The 19,737-nt window shown below is 35.7% G+C and overlaps 1 protein-coding gene across 2 annotated transcripts in view; it reads left to right on the plus strand.

Annotated features, from left to right (window-relative positions):
• Nucleotides 1-776: 776 nt before the first annotated feature.
• LOC132101612 (ankyrin repeat and BTB/POZ domain-containing protein 3-B) overlaps nt 777-19,737 on the plus strand; it is a 79,509-nt gene continuing 60,548 nt past the window's right edge. The window contains exon 1 of one of the 2 annotated variants that reach the window (XM_059506688.1): nt 777-2,184. In XM_059506688.1, coding sequence (XP_059362671.1) covers nt 1,320-2,184 — 865 coding nt within the window. In that variant the 5' untranslated portion in view covers nt 777-1,319. The remainder of the gene's footprint in view (nt 2,185-19,737) is intronic. The other variant, XM_059506687.1, reaches the window with a different exon arrangement.

The raw sequence follows: 19,737 nt of genomic DNA on the forward strand, positions 1-19,737 counted from the left end.
AGAGGTCAGTGTTGAGTAAAATATGGTCCCCACTTTATTAAAGCAGGTTTAAAAAAATACTTAACTGATTTAGTGTATTTCAGCTCTAAAAGCATCTTGTTTTTCTTTCTTATGTTGCAGTCACTGATTTATGCTATTGCAATCTCTTAAGTCTGTAAACATAAATGTCATGATGTCATTTTGAGTTAGGTCTATTATTTTTACTTTGTGTCATATACTCACTGCATTAGTCCTAGCTATTAGAAAATTAGGAAGTGATTGGTGTGTCTCATTTTTATCCTTCGTTTTACATTGAAAACATGACCTTTTCAGACTGTGGGAGTGAAGTTCACAAGAACCTCAATTCAAGATTACTGATATATTATGCATACTCTTCATTATTAATGAACAGGAGTCTTGTTACTCTGAGCCCCATCTGAAAGGGAGAATGGGGAAGAGGACAGGTGTTCATTTGATCCCTTGCTTTTTGTCCTCAAACATGCTGCCCTGCTTGGTCTACTAGATTGGAGCAGTTTCATGCATGCTGACTACTAGTTGTATAAAGTCTATCTAGTTTGATTTGGCCACTTAAGACCACTAGATCTAAAGCTCTGCTTTCACTTCAGAGACCAATTGCTGTTTAATTACTGATGGAATTCTTCATAAATAGGATGCAGTCTGATCTAAATATCTATCTATCTATCTATCTATCTATCTATCTATCTATCTATCTATCTATCTATCTATCTATCTATCTATCTATCTATCTATCTATCTGTCTGTCTATCTGTCTATCTGTCTGTCTATCTGTCTATCTGTCTGTCTGTCTGTCCGACTTTCTATCTATTGTGACCTTTAACGATCATAACACAAATAAATTATTTAGATCTAGACCTTGTTTTCATTAAAATGACTTTGCTTATATAGTCTAAAGTTGGAGACAAAATGGGACTTTTCTTTTCTTTTAAGATTTCTTCATAACCTTTTAGAGGGGATCTCCAGCTGAACAGAAGTGCACAGAAGCATCATGCAGCACCGTGCGAATTCAAAACCAACTGTAAGCAGCAATGGTCCCGTCAGCTAATTGGATTCAGTACTGTATGTGGCTCCTCCTCCAACTGATGCTTCGCAGCCTTCAAACACACTAGTGTGTGCCATAACAACACCACTGCTCCTTCAAAGTTGGGGGCGCATTTTCAACAGTGAACGCAACAATTTGGGAACTCGCCTGTGCCTTTTTAGTAACATTGTGAACAGAATAAAGCAGCCAAACAGTGGCTTTTGTTTGCAAAGGAACATTTCCCCTTGCTTCAGCCTTGTGGACAATATGAAGTGCAATTATGGCAAAAAGTGGTAAATCCGTGGTGAGGACCCTGGAGGATTTGACGCTGGATTCGGGTTACGGTGGAGCCGCGGACTCCTTCAGGTCATCCAGCTTGTCTCTGTGCTGCTCCGAGGCGCACATCCCATATGCGCATGGAGGGCACTGCTGGCATCTGACCGACTCCATGCGCAGTCGACATAACAGCCTAGACACCGTCAACACCGTCCTGGCTGAAGACGGCGAGACACTGGAGTGTTCCGGACACTGTGCGAAACTTCCCGAGCTTGAGGATGTGCCCTGGAGCCTCGGGGAGGTGGAGAACGCGCTCAACAAGGAGGAAGAGTTGAGGTTCGGCACCGTGTCAGCGGATCTGCTGGCGCGCCTCTCCACGCTCGTGAGCCGCGCGCTGGTGAGGATCGCCAGGGAAGCGCAGCGGCTGAGTTTGCGCTACGGCAAATGCACCAAATACGAAGTCCAAAGTGCCATCAAGATGATCTTATCGTGGACCGTCTCGGTCAACTGCATCGCCGCGGCGCTCAGCGCGCTGTCCATGTACAACATGAGCACCGAGGATAAATTCAGCCGGGGGAAATCGGAGAGATGCGGCTTGGTCTTCTCCGTGGGGAGGTTCTTCAGGTGGATGGTGGACAGCAGGGTCGCGGCGCGCATCCACGAGCATGCGGCCATATACCTGACCGCCTGTATGGAGAGCCTCTTCCGAGAGGTCTTCACCCGGGTGTTGAATAGCTCGGTGGTGGAAAAGGATAACGGGATCCCCAAATTCACACTGGAATCCTTTGAGCAGGCTCTGAGCAATGATTCGGAGTTGTACGGCCTCCTTTTGCCCTATCAGCACCTCACATGTGGGAAAAATGCCAATGGTAAGTTCAGCACTTGAAAAGCAGTTCAACGGGCTTTTTAAATGAACATATTTATTTTTTATTCAGAGGGAGGGTGAAAGCTTAAAGCTTGTTTATGTTTTTATTTAAGATTTTGATTATGGTAACTGAGGGAAAAACGTAACCAACTATAATGTTTATACAGTGACATCAACGTTTAGGCCCATTGCCCAGAAACTGACATCGTCTGTGTATATATTATTACACAGCTTCAATGACTGCGTTTACGTGCTCAATAATATGACCGCATTAATCAGAATTTGGTTGTATATTCTGGTTACGTAATCATCAAGAAAGTGCATTAACCTGATTGCCATTATCAGTAATAAGGTTAAATAAAGATAGATGTGAAATTTCAGTCTATTGAAGATGATGTGCATGTAAAAATGGCCATTGGCTGCATTTACTTGCGCAAAAATAAAAATATGCTGATATTCTAATGCACTCTTGTGTTTTGTTGTTACTGTTATGGAGCATAATAAATGGCAAAATCATGCCTAAATGTCTTTTATGGATGCCAGAATATAAACATAATAGAAAAATAATGTGCATGTAAACATAGTCATTATGATGTTTGGCCCAAACACTTCAGAAATGTGAGATAACTTAATTTATCAGGGATGTGCTTTGATTTATGTGTGCATGGATGTATTTATAGATGTGTATTTGGCTGTGTATGCTGTGCACTGTGTATAATGTAAGTGTGTGTTAGAGAGCGGTTCATTTTTAATACCGAGCTCAGCTGCATTTTCCATGGGTAATTAGCTCACAGTACCATCTTGTTCTTTTTAATGTATCATTTGTACAGTTATGGTACTTATGAATGTGTCATCCAGAATGTTTCCAGGCTGTAGTTTATGTACAGGGTGACATAATCCAAATGATAGACCTTGGAGCAAAGGGACTATTCAATGTGTAACTTCTAATAATGCATGTGCAACAATGTGGACTTAACAATATTGCAGCACCAACAGAGTGATGATGTCATTGATATACAGTTTTTCTCAGTCGCTTTGGTACATTTCTCGAATCAAACTCACAATTTTCAAAACAGTAAGTGCATTTCTCAAAACAACTCATACAAATAGCAAAACAACAAAATAGCATGGATTACCTGCAAAAGCCTTAGTTCATCTCTCAAAAATAAATATCTGTGTCAATAAACATGTCAGTGCCATCGAATGACAAGTCCTTGTGTCATAGTTTACGGATAAGACAGACAAATTGCTTAATCATGTTGTCAATATAACAGTGTACTCTGGAGAGATGTTCTGATGTAAACTATGGCAACATTTTGGATGACAGTTACTGTATTGAACATTATGCAATATGCTTATGTATGCCATATATCCATTTCAAAAGTACAAATTTACACATTACTGTATGTGGGATATTGATTGAAAGAGACTGGATAGAATTCCCAGTTACACTTTTACTAGTGGTCTGGCCAAAAAAAAAAAAACCTTTACAATGTCATTGTGATATAGAAAAGGAAAAAGAAATATGGGCACAAAGATGAAAATAAGTCAATTGTCAGAATGTGTAACTCTTGTGTTGTCCTCTGTCTATATAGTATAAGCTTTCCAACTGGAGATTCATAAGATGAACCTTTGAGTTATTTCAGAGAAATGGTTTATCATTGGTTTATCATCTACATTCTCCTCATTAGTAAATATTCACTTGCACAATTCATGCCAGATTGACAAAAAGTCTAATAATAATGTGTAAAAAAAAAGTGTGCTTGGCAGTTTATGACAACTAGATTAACCATTTTGCATTTAATGACTTATACGATGAACTAAAGACCCGATGTTTTGGGGGGTAAGACTATTGCACAGAAAACTTTATAATACATTTTGAGCAACATGACATTAGCAACTGATAATGTAGGAAACAACAGAGAATTGTACACATAATCATTTGCATGGATGTACCAAAGCATTTGCAACTTGTTCAAAGAAATGAGAAACTGCTTTTTTGATGTGCACAAGTGACAAAATGATGTGAGAATTGAACAGGTAGTTTTGAGAATTTCCATTCTGATCTGAGAAATGTACCAAAGTGACTGAGAAAAACTGTAATACAGCTGCCTGGCAGAGAGGCTTTTCTATAATAGTCTATTGCTGTCCATTTTAGGAATATGTATGGATTTGTCCCACTTGTAACGATATACTCACTGAACACATAATATATTGTGTTTATTGTTTTTATTCTATATATACTGTTAATATACAAGAAATGTATAGGATATACATATACTAAGTCAACTCAATATTCATTCTATAGTGCTCTTCATGATACACACTGTTTCATTCAGTCATGACTTTAATGTTTTTATGTTAATCTTAATATCTTCATAGTCACATTCATCAGATTAGAGCTGGGCAATAATATAGCTTACATTGTGTGATGATACAAGCAAACAAGCAGTTTTGATTTTCTATACAGTATATATTATTCTACATTAGTAATTTGTTGTTTGTTGAAGCAAAAAAAAAAATAATTAAGACAAAGCTAACACTTACTTTTTTTAAGTTGAAGCACTTTTTTATATACATCCACTTATATCTAAAGAGCTGAGCGATAATGTATTTAACATTTAACATGCAATAATATAAATAATCAGATACATTTGAGATTTGCTATTTATTTTTTTCTATCACTTAATGTATATGTATATATATACATATATAAATATATATATATATATATATATATATATATATATATATATGTGTGTGTGTGTGTGTGTGTGTGTGTGTGTGTGTGTGTGTGTGTGTGTGTGTGTGTGCATTTATGTGTGCATATATATGTTAGTACTTATACAGTATGGATATACACACTGCATATATATGTTACTGCTTATACAGTATAGATATAACATGAAACAAAGGAATCTCAGATTATTTTTAGTGTGTAATGGACAGATTTCAGTATCCCATTACCAAGTTTTCTCACCTCTGTCAGAATGCCTCATTTTACATAGATTAAGAGGTGAGCATTTCAACAAACCAATTACATGAAGATTACATCTCTTCCATAGTAAGGTACATTTCTCCCTCAAGGGTGGTATCAAGATGGGCTGCTAGATAATAGCCTACCCTTTGTTCTTCTCTGGAGAGCTGTTTTAATTGCACTAGGGGTTCATTTTGAGAAACAGAAAGCCTTCTTCCTCTGTAAATTGTGTTACAGTTAGTGTAGATTTTAGATATGCAACTGTTACACAACCTCTTAATTTTTCCTTGAATATGTATAACTGCATTAAATGTGTTCTATAATGCAATCGGCAAGCTTTCTCCAGTGGTGTAGATGTGGAGGCAGTTGGTTCAGCTGCAGAGGTGGCCTGCTCTGAGTTACCAGGTCTGTTGTGTGCCTGTGTGTGTTCAGTGCCAGGCACTGAGGGGTGTTTAAGTGTATGTGTGTGTGTGTGTGTGTGTGTGTGTGTGTGTGTGTGTTAAGGGAGACAGTGTTAGGGAGTCTAAGCATGACACAGCTCTAGTTGTACCAGGCTGCCCCAGTACACAGCAGGTTCTTTACTTTCTGGAGCTTTGGGTGTCAGGGATTTCTTCTGCAGTGGGTTTGCTTGAGGCATTAGAACAATTAAGGGTAATGTTGGAGGATTAGGTAACTGTGGAGTCTTGGTTTCACAGATTATTGTTTTTAATTCTTCAAATCCCTGTCTGTTTTTATCCATCAGGAATTACTAAGGAATGGGAGAGCAACACATTCGTTGTCAGAATTCTAAAAGCTATCAATCGTTCTGATCTTAATTACTCAATTCAATTTGTCACACTCGAAATCCATTGAGTCTTGGCTTTGAATCGATCTCGCAGACGAATTAGCTCTTGTCTTAGAAGAATGCAGTGTTGTGTTAATTTTTTTTTTCAAGGTTCTTCCGAAGGCTCTTGGCCTATTCAGATTCTCTGCCCACAGACTTTGCTGAAAATATGTAGATGATAACATCACTACAAAATGTGCATTCTGCAGTGCAGGAATCCAGCAGGATATACAATACAGATAAAAAGCCAAGGTAACAATACAGAAACAACCTCTAAAGAGAGATACTTGCCTAACCTATAAGGAACAATAACGAGTCTATAAGGAACAATTTTACTCAAAACAAGAGGAAGTTTAATGTAATCTGTTTGTGCAAACCTGTACATTTCAATATTGCACAATGCTGTGATTTAAAGAGGTCATAATAGGGTTGGGTTGGTATGACCAATATCTCACTCAGTGACTAAATCTATGTTACAATTTATATGTCAAAATAGTTATTTTCAATATAGGGAATATGGCCAATATATTATGATTATATGTTATTAGTAAATCGTTAAAATTCTAAGTAGATGTAATGACTCACAAAATATTTATTACCAATAATAATAATAGCAAATAAATAAATTACAACAAACCCTAAAATGTTTTAAAAATTATTTAATTATGCCATTTGATTATTGATAATTTTTTTTTATATAGATCAAGTCACTATGTTATGATCATAATTTAGCCCAGTTAATATTATAAGTAGACAGTGACAAATAATATTATTTTAACAGCAAAGACAACAACAACAACAATAGTAACATATTGATAATAATAATAATAATAATAATAATAATAACCCATAGAATATTTATTTTATTTAATGATGCCATTTCATCATTTTTCTTTTCATTACACATACAGTAGGCTAGATATTGACAATACATATGATCATATTTTAGACAACTTAATATTATACAGTAAGTAGACAGTAAATACTGTAAATATTATTTAATGATACCATTATGTGTTGAAGCCATTTTTTGTTATACTGATAATGTATATAGATAACGTTATGATCATGTTTAAGCCAGTTTATAAGTAGACATTGGAGACAACATTATTTTGATAGTAAAATTATTATTACTACTACTAATGAAAAAGTGAACCATTCACTTGATTTTTTTGTTTCATAACTGGCACTTGTTTTATCCTGCCAGTGTGAAATTTTGTTTATGTATATTACAATAGTTACTTTAGAACCTTAAAAGTAAATACTACATGAGATTTAGTATGCATGAGAGCGAAGTCCAATCGCACAGATGGCTCTCAGCGTGACCAATGTGGCAGGTCCTGACAGAGGGAACACTCCTCTATTCATCAAAATTGACTGAACTATGAAACATAATGAGCTGAGCAATACACACTGTGTTTCTCACTCGAGCACGAGTATGTGCAGATTCACCCACACACATATGCACGTGCAAACATTCCAGCTTTTGTAAATAAACAGACACACATATGGAAGCGAGGCAGGAGCGAGGGCACCCACATTCACACAAACACACGATCATAGACAACATACTGACAGTATGAGTTTATGGGTCAGTGATGTTACACTCAATTATATATTTAATTTAAATAATGTATTATTAAAAGTATTTTTTAAATGCAAATTATAGAAACCATAACTTGATATATTAATTTATACATGTAAATTATATAATGTATTATTAAAAAATATAAGTATAAATAAATAAAAAGCATGTTGACTTGAATGATTCAAATACACATTTTCTATAATAATGTACAAAGATGTCATACAAAAATGTCAAGGTCGTATAACTGTGCCTGAGATTATTAAATAAAACTCTCATTAAAAGTTTAAAAACACTGGGAAAAAAGTACATAAACTGCCACTCAAAGCCATTGTGGAGTAACTAAATGAAGGAAGTCATTTACTTATAAAAGCATGTCAAATCTGAAGGTCAGGAAATAATAAATATTAAATAACATTGCAGATATTTTTCTGGCAAAGTCTATAGGCACATACAGTAAAAATCTCTTCCCTATTTCCCCACAGACGAGACAGAGATCCTTACAGCAAAGATTCATGACAAACAAAGGAGGAAAGACAAGATCTTTATCAGTGTAATGCTCAAACTAAAGTTCATGATTCATCATTACAACATTCCAAAGGGAAAAAGATGCTAGAGATGTAGTTGTGGAGAACGCTATCAGCCGACTCTTAGCAGCAGACAGTAATGACAAAGATCAGTTTGTGGTGCAAAGTAATGAACGCATTTCCACAAGCCCAAGGTCAGTCAAAGGTCAGACAGCCTCCTTCAATAGCAATCGATACCACTAAGGGTTTCAGCTTACTAGTTTGTCACTTTGTTCAATAGTTCCAACAAGCTTCTATTGCTGTGTTCCATAGTGTATAATTCCTTTCATATATTAAAGAAATGTTCTGGGTACCATTCAAGTTAAGCTCTATTGACTGCATCTGTGTCACGCTGTTGATTATCAAAGACAACTCATTGACTTGTCTCTTGGTGGGTGAAAAAAAAACCTTATTTGCAATTCACTTACAATAGCAGGCACTGGGTTGAAGGGTTTAAAAAAAGGCTTCTTAGTTGTGTTTAAAAGTAAAATGTGTCATTTCAGAACAATTATCTGAAAGTGTCCTTTTAGTGTTGCAATGCATTGCAACATGTCCATTTTAACTGCATTACTGAAATATATCTAATTGGTAAACTGTACAAGGAAACAATTTTCATTAAGCAATTGCTAGTAAAATTCACAAACAGTTACAAAGAAGCAGCAAGTTACACATTGAATTAAACATTACATTTTGAAACAGAAAACTGAAATAGTGTTATAATTCTTGCAAAATAATAATAATATTTACAACTTGTTTTATTTACTAAATATTTCCTGAATGTAAATTACCTTATACAGTACGGTGAAAATGGTAACACTTTTTTTTATAAGTAATTAAAAATGTAATTTTATGTTATTTGTAATTTTACTGCAAAATACTATTCAATTAGTGTTTTTTTTTTTTTTGCAATTAAAAACTATGACTAGCCGTATATGTTATGGTGAAAAACACCAAGGACTAATTCTCACTATTGATTAATTGTTTATTAGCATGCCTATTAGTAAAATATTGGCTGTTTATTAGTACTTATAAAGAACATATTCTGCATGAACAACTTTTTCCCCATTATAAATAACCTTGGAAAGGTTTCATCGATGTTAAAGGGTTATTCATGAAGCGACTCTTGCCAATAAAGAAACTTTATATTTTCGGTCCATATTTGACCCAAAAGATGTGCTCTCAGTTTTTAATAAAGATCTGAATTTTGAATACTCTGACATTCAACACCCACAACTAGACAACACATTCAGACAGGCATTATTGCGGCAGACCAGTACCTACTCACACCTGTTTGCTGTGTCACTGGCTGTTCGCTACTTATCTATTTATCTACTTATGTGCTGCTCACATCCCGCGGAGATCTCTTCTCTGCTAGTGAATAGAATGGTGATCCTGTAAAAGACAAAGACATAAAGAATGAAAGCAACAGAGAGAAAAAGAAAGCTGCAAAAACAGTGAATGTAGTGGTGCTCAGATGAAGAGGTACTGCAGACAGCAGCACACAAAAGCCTGATGGAATTTAGTGGAAGGATTCACATAAAAACACCTTTTTATGTCAGGCTACCATGGTGTGTGTTTCGTCTGTGTGCATGTATGTGAAAGATTTGTGCGTGGGAAACTGCCACATGTGCAGGATCACATTTATAAATGTGCATACCGAATCAAAACAGCAGAAACCATAGTTCATATTAAGGTGTACAGGGTTCTTTTACCTTGGGTTTGGAAAAGCAAAAATCTGTCATCCTGTGTGACCGATTGCTACAGCTTCATCCTCTGCAGTTGGCATATGGTTTATATTATTTCAAGGTGTGTGTGTGTGTGCATGTACTTTTTTCTGCTTTCATGACATTTTTATTACAAACACATGCTACTTTCAGAAAAAGACTTATTTAATGTAAAAAGAGGGGCAGTCGTTAACATGATAAGAAGTCCCATGTATTGCCCTGGGTCACTTTCTGGAGAGGACAGACACACAATTAATGGCGCAAATTGTCACAAGTTATACTGCAGTAAAATTAAGTTTAGAAAGAGCCTACTTCTTTTTCTTGTCTTTTTTTTTTCCAGTGACATAATCAGTGTGCAATCACTGAAGTTGGCCTGTGTTGTACTTGATTCTGTCTTCCATTAATGCGGGTACTTATTACACTACTTTGTTGCTTACTCAAATGGCATTAGGTATAGGTGGAGACATTTAGGAAATTTGGCAAATCTATAAAGCCTTCTGACCAAAATTGGGTTTAATTTCTAAAGCCCTCTAGCACCACCAACAGTTCAGTGTTACATTTATTTCTTTAGCAGATGCTTTTATCCGAAGTGTGGAAAATTTGTGAGGTTTAAATCATAATTCTAAGTCTAATAGTATCAAATCAAATTCACGCCCCCATTAGATTTTCCCACTACCTTGGGAATTTCATTAAAATGTACTTTTTTGAACACTTGCTTTTCAAACAAATTTGGGTCATGATGGGCTTAGTCAGGTTAGATGCCATAATGAATTTTATGCAGATGAAAATGAGGCTATGAAGGAGAGACTTACAGTCTCATTTTCAGTAGTTTTATGGAGTTTTTGTCTACTGAAATTTTTCAGAAAGACATTAAATCAGCTGAAAAATCGGTGTGTTAAAACAACTACAATACAGTACAATAAATACAATACAGTCCATTGAACACACTGTACTTCTATTTCTTATAAACTTGTTTTTATCCCTGACACATTAAATATGGTGTTATCCTGATAAGGTAAACCAATGTTTCATTGAAGCCCATTATTTTAGTGTTAACCATTTAGTTGTACTGCTGGATCTTTCCAATACTTAAGGATGTTGAGATTAGGGTTGCGTGAGAGAGCTGTGTGTATATTAGTGCATATTGGTCATTCTATTCTTGCATTTTGTGTTTATTCATTGGTGTGTGAATCTTAGCCATAGGGAAAGTTTGTGAGTCATTAGAATATTCATATTTTATGCCTCGATCAGCCGTGGAATCCTGGCTGGCCTGGTGTCTCTGATTAAGATGATGGATGACAGAGGGTGTGATTTATGCAAACAATGAATTAAATTATGATTGTAAAAATACTGCAGCACAGTGTTTGAGATTTCAAAGACATTTGGATTACAGCATCATTTTATTGTGGGATGTTTGAACATGACTGATAAAAAGGACTTTTTGTGACCTTTTCAAAATGACATAGGGTAGAACTGGTTGATTTGGCTAAAAAATTTATATGATATATATATATATATATATATATATATATATATATACTGTATATATATATATGTATTATCATTTAAATGTTTGTGGTCAATATGTTTTTTTTTCTCACTCTTTTAAAAATGCTTTGAAAAGAATCAATACTGACAGTAATGACAAACAAAATTTGTTCAAATAAAAAAAGTAAAAATTTAAATAGGAATCTTCACCAAAAGTAGTAATGGCTGCTGAAAATTCAGCTTTGCTGTCACAGAAATAAATTGCATTTGAAAATATAATCAAACAAAAAAAGTTATTTTAATAAAATTTCACAATATTGCTGTTTCTACTGTATTTTTGATCAAATACATTTAGACTGGTGAATATAACAGACACTAAAAACATAAAATATATTGTATTTATATGTATGGTGTATTGTTTATTTGTTGTCCTGTCACAAAAAAATTGCTTAACTGTGTCACGACCCATCCTGTCATCTGTCAGTGGTGACTCACTCTGTTCTCTTTCTGTTTTCCTCAGAGGTTCCCCCTTTTAGGACTTTCCTGTTATATTTTTGCCTGTCAATCTTTAAGGAAGTGCCTCTTAGCCGTTACAAACATTTAAGAGAACTTTGGATAATTTACTGGTTTCAGGTGACCTGCCTTTGATGCAATTAGAGGAAGCGCTCCACAAGCAGATGGCTCTAAATCATGTTGTGACCGTTAATCACATGCACATGGGCATCATGCCTGAAGCCTAATGCTAATGCTGATTTACAGTTAACCAGTTGTTTGAAAGTATGACTGATGGTTTTCATTTCTTCAGTTATGTAATATTTAATATAGGCTCAGCTTTAGGTACCTCACTTTCTGAATTAAGTTTACAACACCGCCTTTGAGGAAGAACCTAACAAGGGTGCACACAAAATAAAATTACTGTGTGCCCAGGCATGTTAGCCAGCATGCTACAATAAACGGCATCAGAGATGCACAAACTCGCAAATTCATACCCACTTGCTTTGGTTTTAGCTCTTAGACTGTCTGAGGGGCCACTGGAAAGCAATTAATTACTGTTTACACATACCCTTAGGTGTACCAAAGCAAAATGAAGTGCTGTTAATCACATTGACTATGCTAACTCACTGCTCTTCTGAGATTAGCCCTTATCTCCACATCAAAACATAGCCCTGATGTGGTTATAGCTGCAGTTTTTCAGAAAGGTACCATCTGAGTCTCAAGTTACTCACTCTATCCTTGCAATCTAAAGCTATAAATAGGTTTCTACTCTAGTATATCCAGAAAAAAAACTAGTCTGCCATTTTCTATTTGTCTTCAGAAAGTGTGTCTTGCGCATTTCCCTTAGAAAGTAGGTTGTGAGTGTCTGCAGCACGTAAGAAAGAAGCAATCTTCCTGTGTCTGCCTGACCAACCAAAAGCCTTGTGGTGAACGGTCAGAGTTGCACAAACGAGTAAAAACGTTTCCATCCAATTTAGTCCATTCACTCTCATAGCCGAGGCCGAAAGTAGGGCAGCCAATGGCTAAACGCTGAGCTGCATGGGTAAGCCTTTATGTGAATGGAACGATGGGGTTGAAGCTGGCAGTCGTTTCGATCTGGAAAGGATAGTGACATAGTCGAATCAAACAGATGCACTGAAAATCCACTCACCGTAGCTTCGCATGCACCAGACCGCATTCTTTAATGAGCCTGTCAAAAAGAAAGTGACCATCTGGAAAACAAAGTATTGGATGGAGAATGTCATAAAATGTTGAACTTTTCCTCTCCACATCAGCTCAGGCGCGCATTACCAAGCTCTGCTTGACTTTAAAGGAGTTATATGATGAATTCTTAAGAAATTCTCCTTCATCTTTTGAGATAAAAGCTTGATGCACTATGAAAACATATTTCAGATTTCAAAACTCAAAACTTTATTTCTGTGTGGTTTGTCATTTGAATCATCTGTCAAAATTTAATGCATTCTTTGCAACTGGCATTTATTGAAGGATGGAGTTGTTAGAAACTATAATGAAGCTGACAGCAAACCCAAACTCTCAGTGTGAGAACAGAAAAGTGCTGTTATTGATATTTTATATGAAAAGGGGGCTTGAATTAAATACTTACAGGCACAGTAGCATGGAATTAAAAAACAATTGAAAATATTGTTGACTTTACATTACAGAAATGAGAAAAATTCGGACAATCTGATTTGTAAACAGTTGATTCGTTTGAGTTCTTTTGGATGAATCATTTATTCATTGTAAGCTGAATCTTTCACAGATCAGACTGATTCAGTTCCTCCGCGATGATCTGGTCACAGTGCATAACAGTTTGCTGGAAAGGGCGATTATAGATCAAAATTATTTATCAGAAATGTCATCTTTTGTGTTCCTCAGAAGAAATGAAGTCATACATATTAGGAACAACATGGGGATGAGACAGTTGTTATTTTTGCCTGAACTCCACAGGTCAATGGTCAGACAAGCTCAGGAATTTTTTTATTTAACTCTTTAAGTTAAGAGGGTGAATAATAAGGAAATTAAAGAGCAGTGTTAGTTAATTGTAGAAGGTTGAAGCATCTCATCAGTGACTCATACACTATCCTCCCACTCCTACAGGCATTCATAGGAGGTGACAAACAAGTTGATTTCTGTTTTCTTATTTCTCCAGAGAAGTTAGCCATCGTTACAATCCATGACAAAACAAAATTCTATGGTTGCACAAGATATGTCAAAAAAAGCAATGTTTAGAACCACACCTACCAAGAAAATACTACGTCAGATGATTGATTGATTCTCCACTGAATCAGGACTGTGTTAAAAATGTGATGAAACTGAATGTCGAGTCATTTTAAAGGAAGATCTGATTCGTTTAGAAATCACCTTGTGTTTATCAGATGACCTATATTTTATTTTAAGGAATCTTCTTTAAAAGAAGAAGTAGGGGTTATTTTAAAAAATACAAGAATCTCCTTTTATGGGCTAGTTTTTATTCTGGGCCTCCCCTTAGAAGACAAAGTTACATCAGTGAACGTCAGTATGTGTTGGCAACATCCCAGTTACCCGCATGGTGACTAAGTTCAGCAGTTCAGCATTGATTTGTGTGAATGTACTACCTTTATAGAAACATTGTGGTAGAATCTGGTATCATGTCTTGTCATGAGATATTTGTTGTTTCTGTCAGCATTCCATACAGTTAAGTGAAATGTTTCAAGGGTTGGTGACAGAACTGGTTCATAAATAACAAATACTAGGTTTTTAGATATGTGGAAAGAAATATTTCAGTTGTCTAAGCCTGAGGTGATCTAAGCAATGCAACATGTCATTTCAGATGGCTAGTTGGATCAAATGAATACTGATGAGAATGAATCCATAGTCTGATGATTGAACATTCCACGGCAATGTAGCATATCCAGCCTCTTCATCCAAAACACAAACCAGTGTAATTGTTTTGAAATTGGTTCATTAGCAGTGTTTTTCTCAAATTTGAATCTTACCATGGTCGATACTGATGGATAACAAGTTGTACTGCAATTTAATGTTCCAGGAAAAACAATATGTACACTACCATTCAGAAGTATGGAGTCTGTCAGTTTTTTTTAGCATTGATAATAATGAATAATAAATGTTTCTTAAGGAACAAGTGTCATGTAACACTGAAAAATGGAGTAATGATAAATAAATAAAAAATCAGCTTAGCCATCACAGGAATAAATTACAGTTTAAAGTATATTAAAATAGGAAACAGTTCTTTTAAATTGTACAAATATTACACTTTTAATGCAAATGTACTGGTAAATTTGTGCCTCGTTATCCAGTAATTTTACAGACATTAATGTTAACCCTAAAAAACAACACAATGAAGTACAAAATTAAAAATACAGGCAAAACACCAGTAATTTTCTTTTTATTATTATTACATATACATACATATGTGTGTGTGTGTGTGTGTGTGTAATTGTTTATGCTACATTGTGGGGACCAAATGAATTTTTTATTTTTAAACAGTAAATTATGTTTATCTGAAAGGGTAACAATGCAAACAGGTTTTCTGTAAGAGGTAGGTTTAAGCTTAGGGTTGGGTTAAGGCTTAAAGGTTAAAATATTGTTTGTTCAGTATAAAAGAAATAGAAGTCTATGGAAAGTCCCCACAATTCACAGAAACAAATGTGTGTGTGTGTGTGTGTGTGTGTGTGTGTGTGTATGCATGTATATATGTACAGTATATACACAAACACACACAGAAAATTCCATCATATACAGTACATTGTGGCCTTATACAGTTTTTTCAGTTTTTTGGATCAAATAAATTTAGTCTTGGTGAGCATAAGAGACTGGTTTTAAAATCTTTTAAAGATTCTACCAGCTTTTGAAAGGTACATATGAGAATTGCATTGCACGCAGTATTTCACACTATTACAAAATCACCAAATAAACTTGTCAAACCTTGCTAGAGTTTAAAAAAAAGGTTAGTTTTGGGGATTTGATAGTTGTTTTTTGGGATCCTTGTCAGAGTTCGCCTCTCACTTGCCACTCTGGAGACAGTTTAGTCTCTCCTCTGTGTATGTCGATAGATGTTTACACAAAAAAATAGCTCAACACGCTAAAGGGCCCACTTGTCAAAAGAAATCAGCGAACAATAAAGCAGTGCCCCTGCCAATCCCTCTGGCTTTTGTTCAGAACTCATGCAACCAACCCATCTGTCCTGAGATGCTCCCTCTGAAACGTTCCTGCCTGGCTCCCTTTTATATTAATCTTCCTGCCAAGCACAGCAATTCCCTATGGTAGAGTTGCACTGTAGATTGGAAAAATGTGTTGTGTGTATGCTAATGATGAACCACGTAAAAGGCCTTTATGAGACTTCATCTCCATTTCTGAAATGAGATGCTTTTAAGGCAGGTATGCCTACGTATTACAGGGTATTTACTTTTGAACCTCGCGGCAGGTGCTTTATTCGGTATTGAGCGCATGTGAAGGGGATTCTGTGGTCATCGTTTCAGAATATAAATGCAAGACTGCGCTCACTGACTGTATATATATTTAACACTTTATAAATACTTTTATAAATATCATTTAAATATTTATTATAAATACAATTAATAAACAAAAATAAAATAAAATTAATAATATAAATGAAAAATATAAATTTATTTTTTAATTAAATACTTTTTTTTTTTTTTAAAGACAAGTTTGATTTGCTTTACTAAACACTGTTAATCTGCAACCCCAGCTTTGGTCAGATGGCTTTCTAATGTAGTGACTGATTTACAGCCGGTGCCGTTATTTCTTGACCCGGGTTAACATCCGCCATGCTTAGATTGATCCTTGTTTGTTTGACCACATAGTGCTGGCTCTAAAAATAAACCAGCAGCTGGCAGTTCCTCCCCTGCTGCTCGGTTCAGTGTGTGTGAGATGTGATATAATACATACAATATGAGGTTTCTCTGTGCTGTTATCAGGTGTGGCCTTATAGCTACTGATAATTAAATATTATATTTAATACATAAAGTAAAAGTAACTATGTGAGTGAACTTTTGTCTTTTGGCCAAAGGCTATGGAATGAGTCAGAGAGGCTAATTTCTATTTGATAAGAGACAAAAACGACATACTTGATTAGTTCGTTCACTTCATTGCTTTATCATTTGGTAGACTAATGTTAGTCATTCAGTGCCAGTGGGAGAGTGTCAGAAACATTTAAACTCCATTTCAACAGCATGAAGAGCCAATAAGATTATCCTCTTTTTGTTGTAATTGCTTCATTTACAGTTTTATTTGTGGTCAGATACAACCAACACAGATTTCGATTTAAACATTGGGCAAAAGCTTAAAAGCGCTGGGTTTGGATAAAGGCGACATTAATATTGATTAATATTCAGGTTTTTACTGTGGCTCTGAAGCTTTATTTAACTCTGAAGTCACTATTTTACCCCTCTGATAGGAACAGAAACACAGAATGGAACATTCCATGTCTGTGGCCACAAACACTACATGACTAGAAACCATTGAGAATCTCTCGCTAACACCCAGCAAACTGACATCATCCCTTAAATATCCCGAGTAAACAAAGTTTTCCGTACTCCACCATGGAAGAACTCCATGTGCTCAGAGTATGTCCAGCAAATGCTGTTGAATTTACAGCCTCAGTTTGTGTCGTTGATTCAGAAGTGGATGGATTAACCGCCCGTTATTATGCAGTTGTAAAAGTTCCTTCGTTTTCTTCTTTGGGTTTCTGAGGCCATGATAGTGATGTCATCAAGAAAGTAATGCATTCAAGTCATTTCGGAATTAGTGTAATTATAAGATGACAAATTCTTCTCTAACTGAAATTATTTATTTCTATGGCCCCATTCATATTGTGGGTGTGACATTAATGCACCTGTTTATAATAATGCAAAATGTGAACAGAAATCAGTCATTTGACCATTCAAACCTGATGATTCATTTAAAAACAAGTCGAGTCTTTAAAAGGTTCACTCAGTTGATTCGTTCATTTATTCAGGAGCGAAAAGCCACAACAGTGATTTGCGTCGAGAGAGACATGCAAAGCTTCTGCTACTCCTCAATATTAACTTCTTGTATATTGAGCTGTTGTGTAAAAGCTGTGTCACACCATCAATCATGCTGTTTTTCTGAATATCCTTCCGCTGTCTGCAAGTGGTCATACTTTCGCAGTGTGATATTGCTCAAGCTATTTTGTACTCTTTTAATGTGCTGGTTTATGTAAACATGCATAGTTTTTAAGTCTGTCAATAGAAAACTTTATTAATTTATGATACATGGTGTGAATGCAATATAAGACCAGGTTGTAGGGATCTGGACAATTTATGGGCTCCGTCATGAAGCCAAAGTGCTAACTTTAGTTTACCAGGGAACACAAAATCAGAAAGGTCAATGTAAGAGGTCAAGGTCATGATCACTGATTTTGCTGATAAAACCAATGAGGTCTGCAGAGACATTAAAATGACTATTAAACCTAAAGAAACAAGTTCTGCCTTGATGAGATCTCTAAGATGGAGTTGGTCCACACAGTGAAGCCTGCTGACATTGGGTTTCTCTGTTACTGAACAAACTTCATCCTGAGTGTGTGATTTGATCTCTAGAGACTGAATTTGTATTCCTGCTCTCATAGATATGCCTGCACTAGGCTGCTTTCCCACACTTTCGTCAGCGCCTTATGGAAATTATTTCACCAAATCCACCTGGCAACACGTGAGGCCAATAGTGATAAGAATATTCTCTTAATCTAACTGGACATTTGTGCCTTTATGTAACTGACAAGGGTTCATTTTCTACTCGGCACACCTGTCAGCTGTCGGGGCATTGTGTGGAGGACATATATGTATTCAGTGTTCATGTGCCTATATATATATATATATATATGATATATTGTCATCTGGAGCATCAGTAATAAGGATTTTTGCCTAGGATTTTTGATCAAACTTTCACCAGATAAGAGTATCATCAACAGCCAAAGCTGTGGCTGTCATATTTGTGGCGTACTTATTACTTGGCCAAACCCCATTATGCACTTTCAGCAAATGACCTCATGGGAATATCAGCAAACTCAATTACTTCAACTAGGGATGAACAGGCGTCCAATTTTTCCCAAAACAGTCTAGTATTTAAAAGCTTTTTATAACTTAAAGGGATAGTTCACCCAAAAAAGAGAAAATATTCTGCCATCATACTCGCCCTCATGTCATTTCAAACCTGACTCTTATAATGACAGTAAAATTGTACTGGACTCCAAAATGCTCTTAAATGACAAAAAGCACCATTAAAGTGTCACGAAAATGTGGAAAATGCACTGTTTTTCTGGACTAAAGCCATATGACAGTATTCAGTGTCCAATTTGTGATGAATCATTCTTTGGGTCATCTGTTGAATGAATCATTGTTTCTGTTCACAAAATGGTCTGAATGATTCATTCACAAATCGGACTGATTCAGTTCTCAAGTCCAACATTTAATGGTTCTTTGGAATTCTCCAGTCCCAATTCATTATAAATGCATGGAAATGAGTGACATTGTTCGAAATGTATCCTTTTGTGTTCCACAGAAGAAAGAAAGTCATTTGGGTGTGGAATGAAAAGATGAGTAAATTATAACATTATTTCTTTTTCTGGATGAACTATGGCTTTAATTTGCAGTTTGGTGCAGAAGATGTTTTAAAATCAATCATTTTAAAAGAGGTCTCAAATATGAACAATCATTTCCCTGGAAAATACAGTAGCATGTCTGATCAAATAATTACAACACTGTAAATGAATGTGAAGTATTTTAATGCTAAAGAAGATCAAATGAAACAATAGACTCATTAATCAACATAGCAGTCAGGATTCTGTGGTCAAATGCGTTTTGTGAAGGTCATGGAGGTTTTTGTGATTTGTGGTTAGAAAAACTGCTGATGGAGTCAGCTCTC

Source organism: Carassius carassius, chromosome 23 (genome assembly GCF_963082965.1).
Source record: "Carassius carassius chromosome 23, fCarCar2.1, whole genome shotgun sequence".
In the NCBI taxonomy this organism is placed as follows: Eukaryota; Metazoa; Chordata; class Actinopteri; order Cypriniformes; family Cyprinidae; genus Carassius; species Carassius carassius.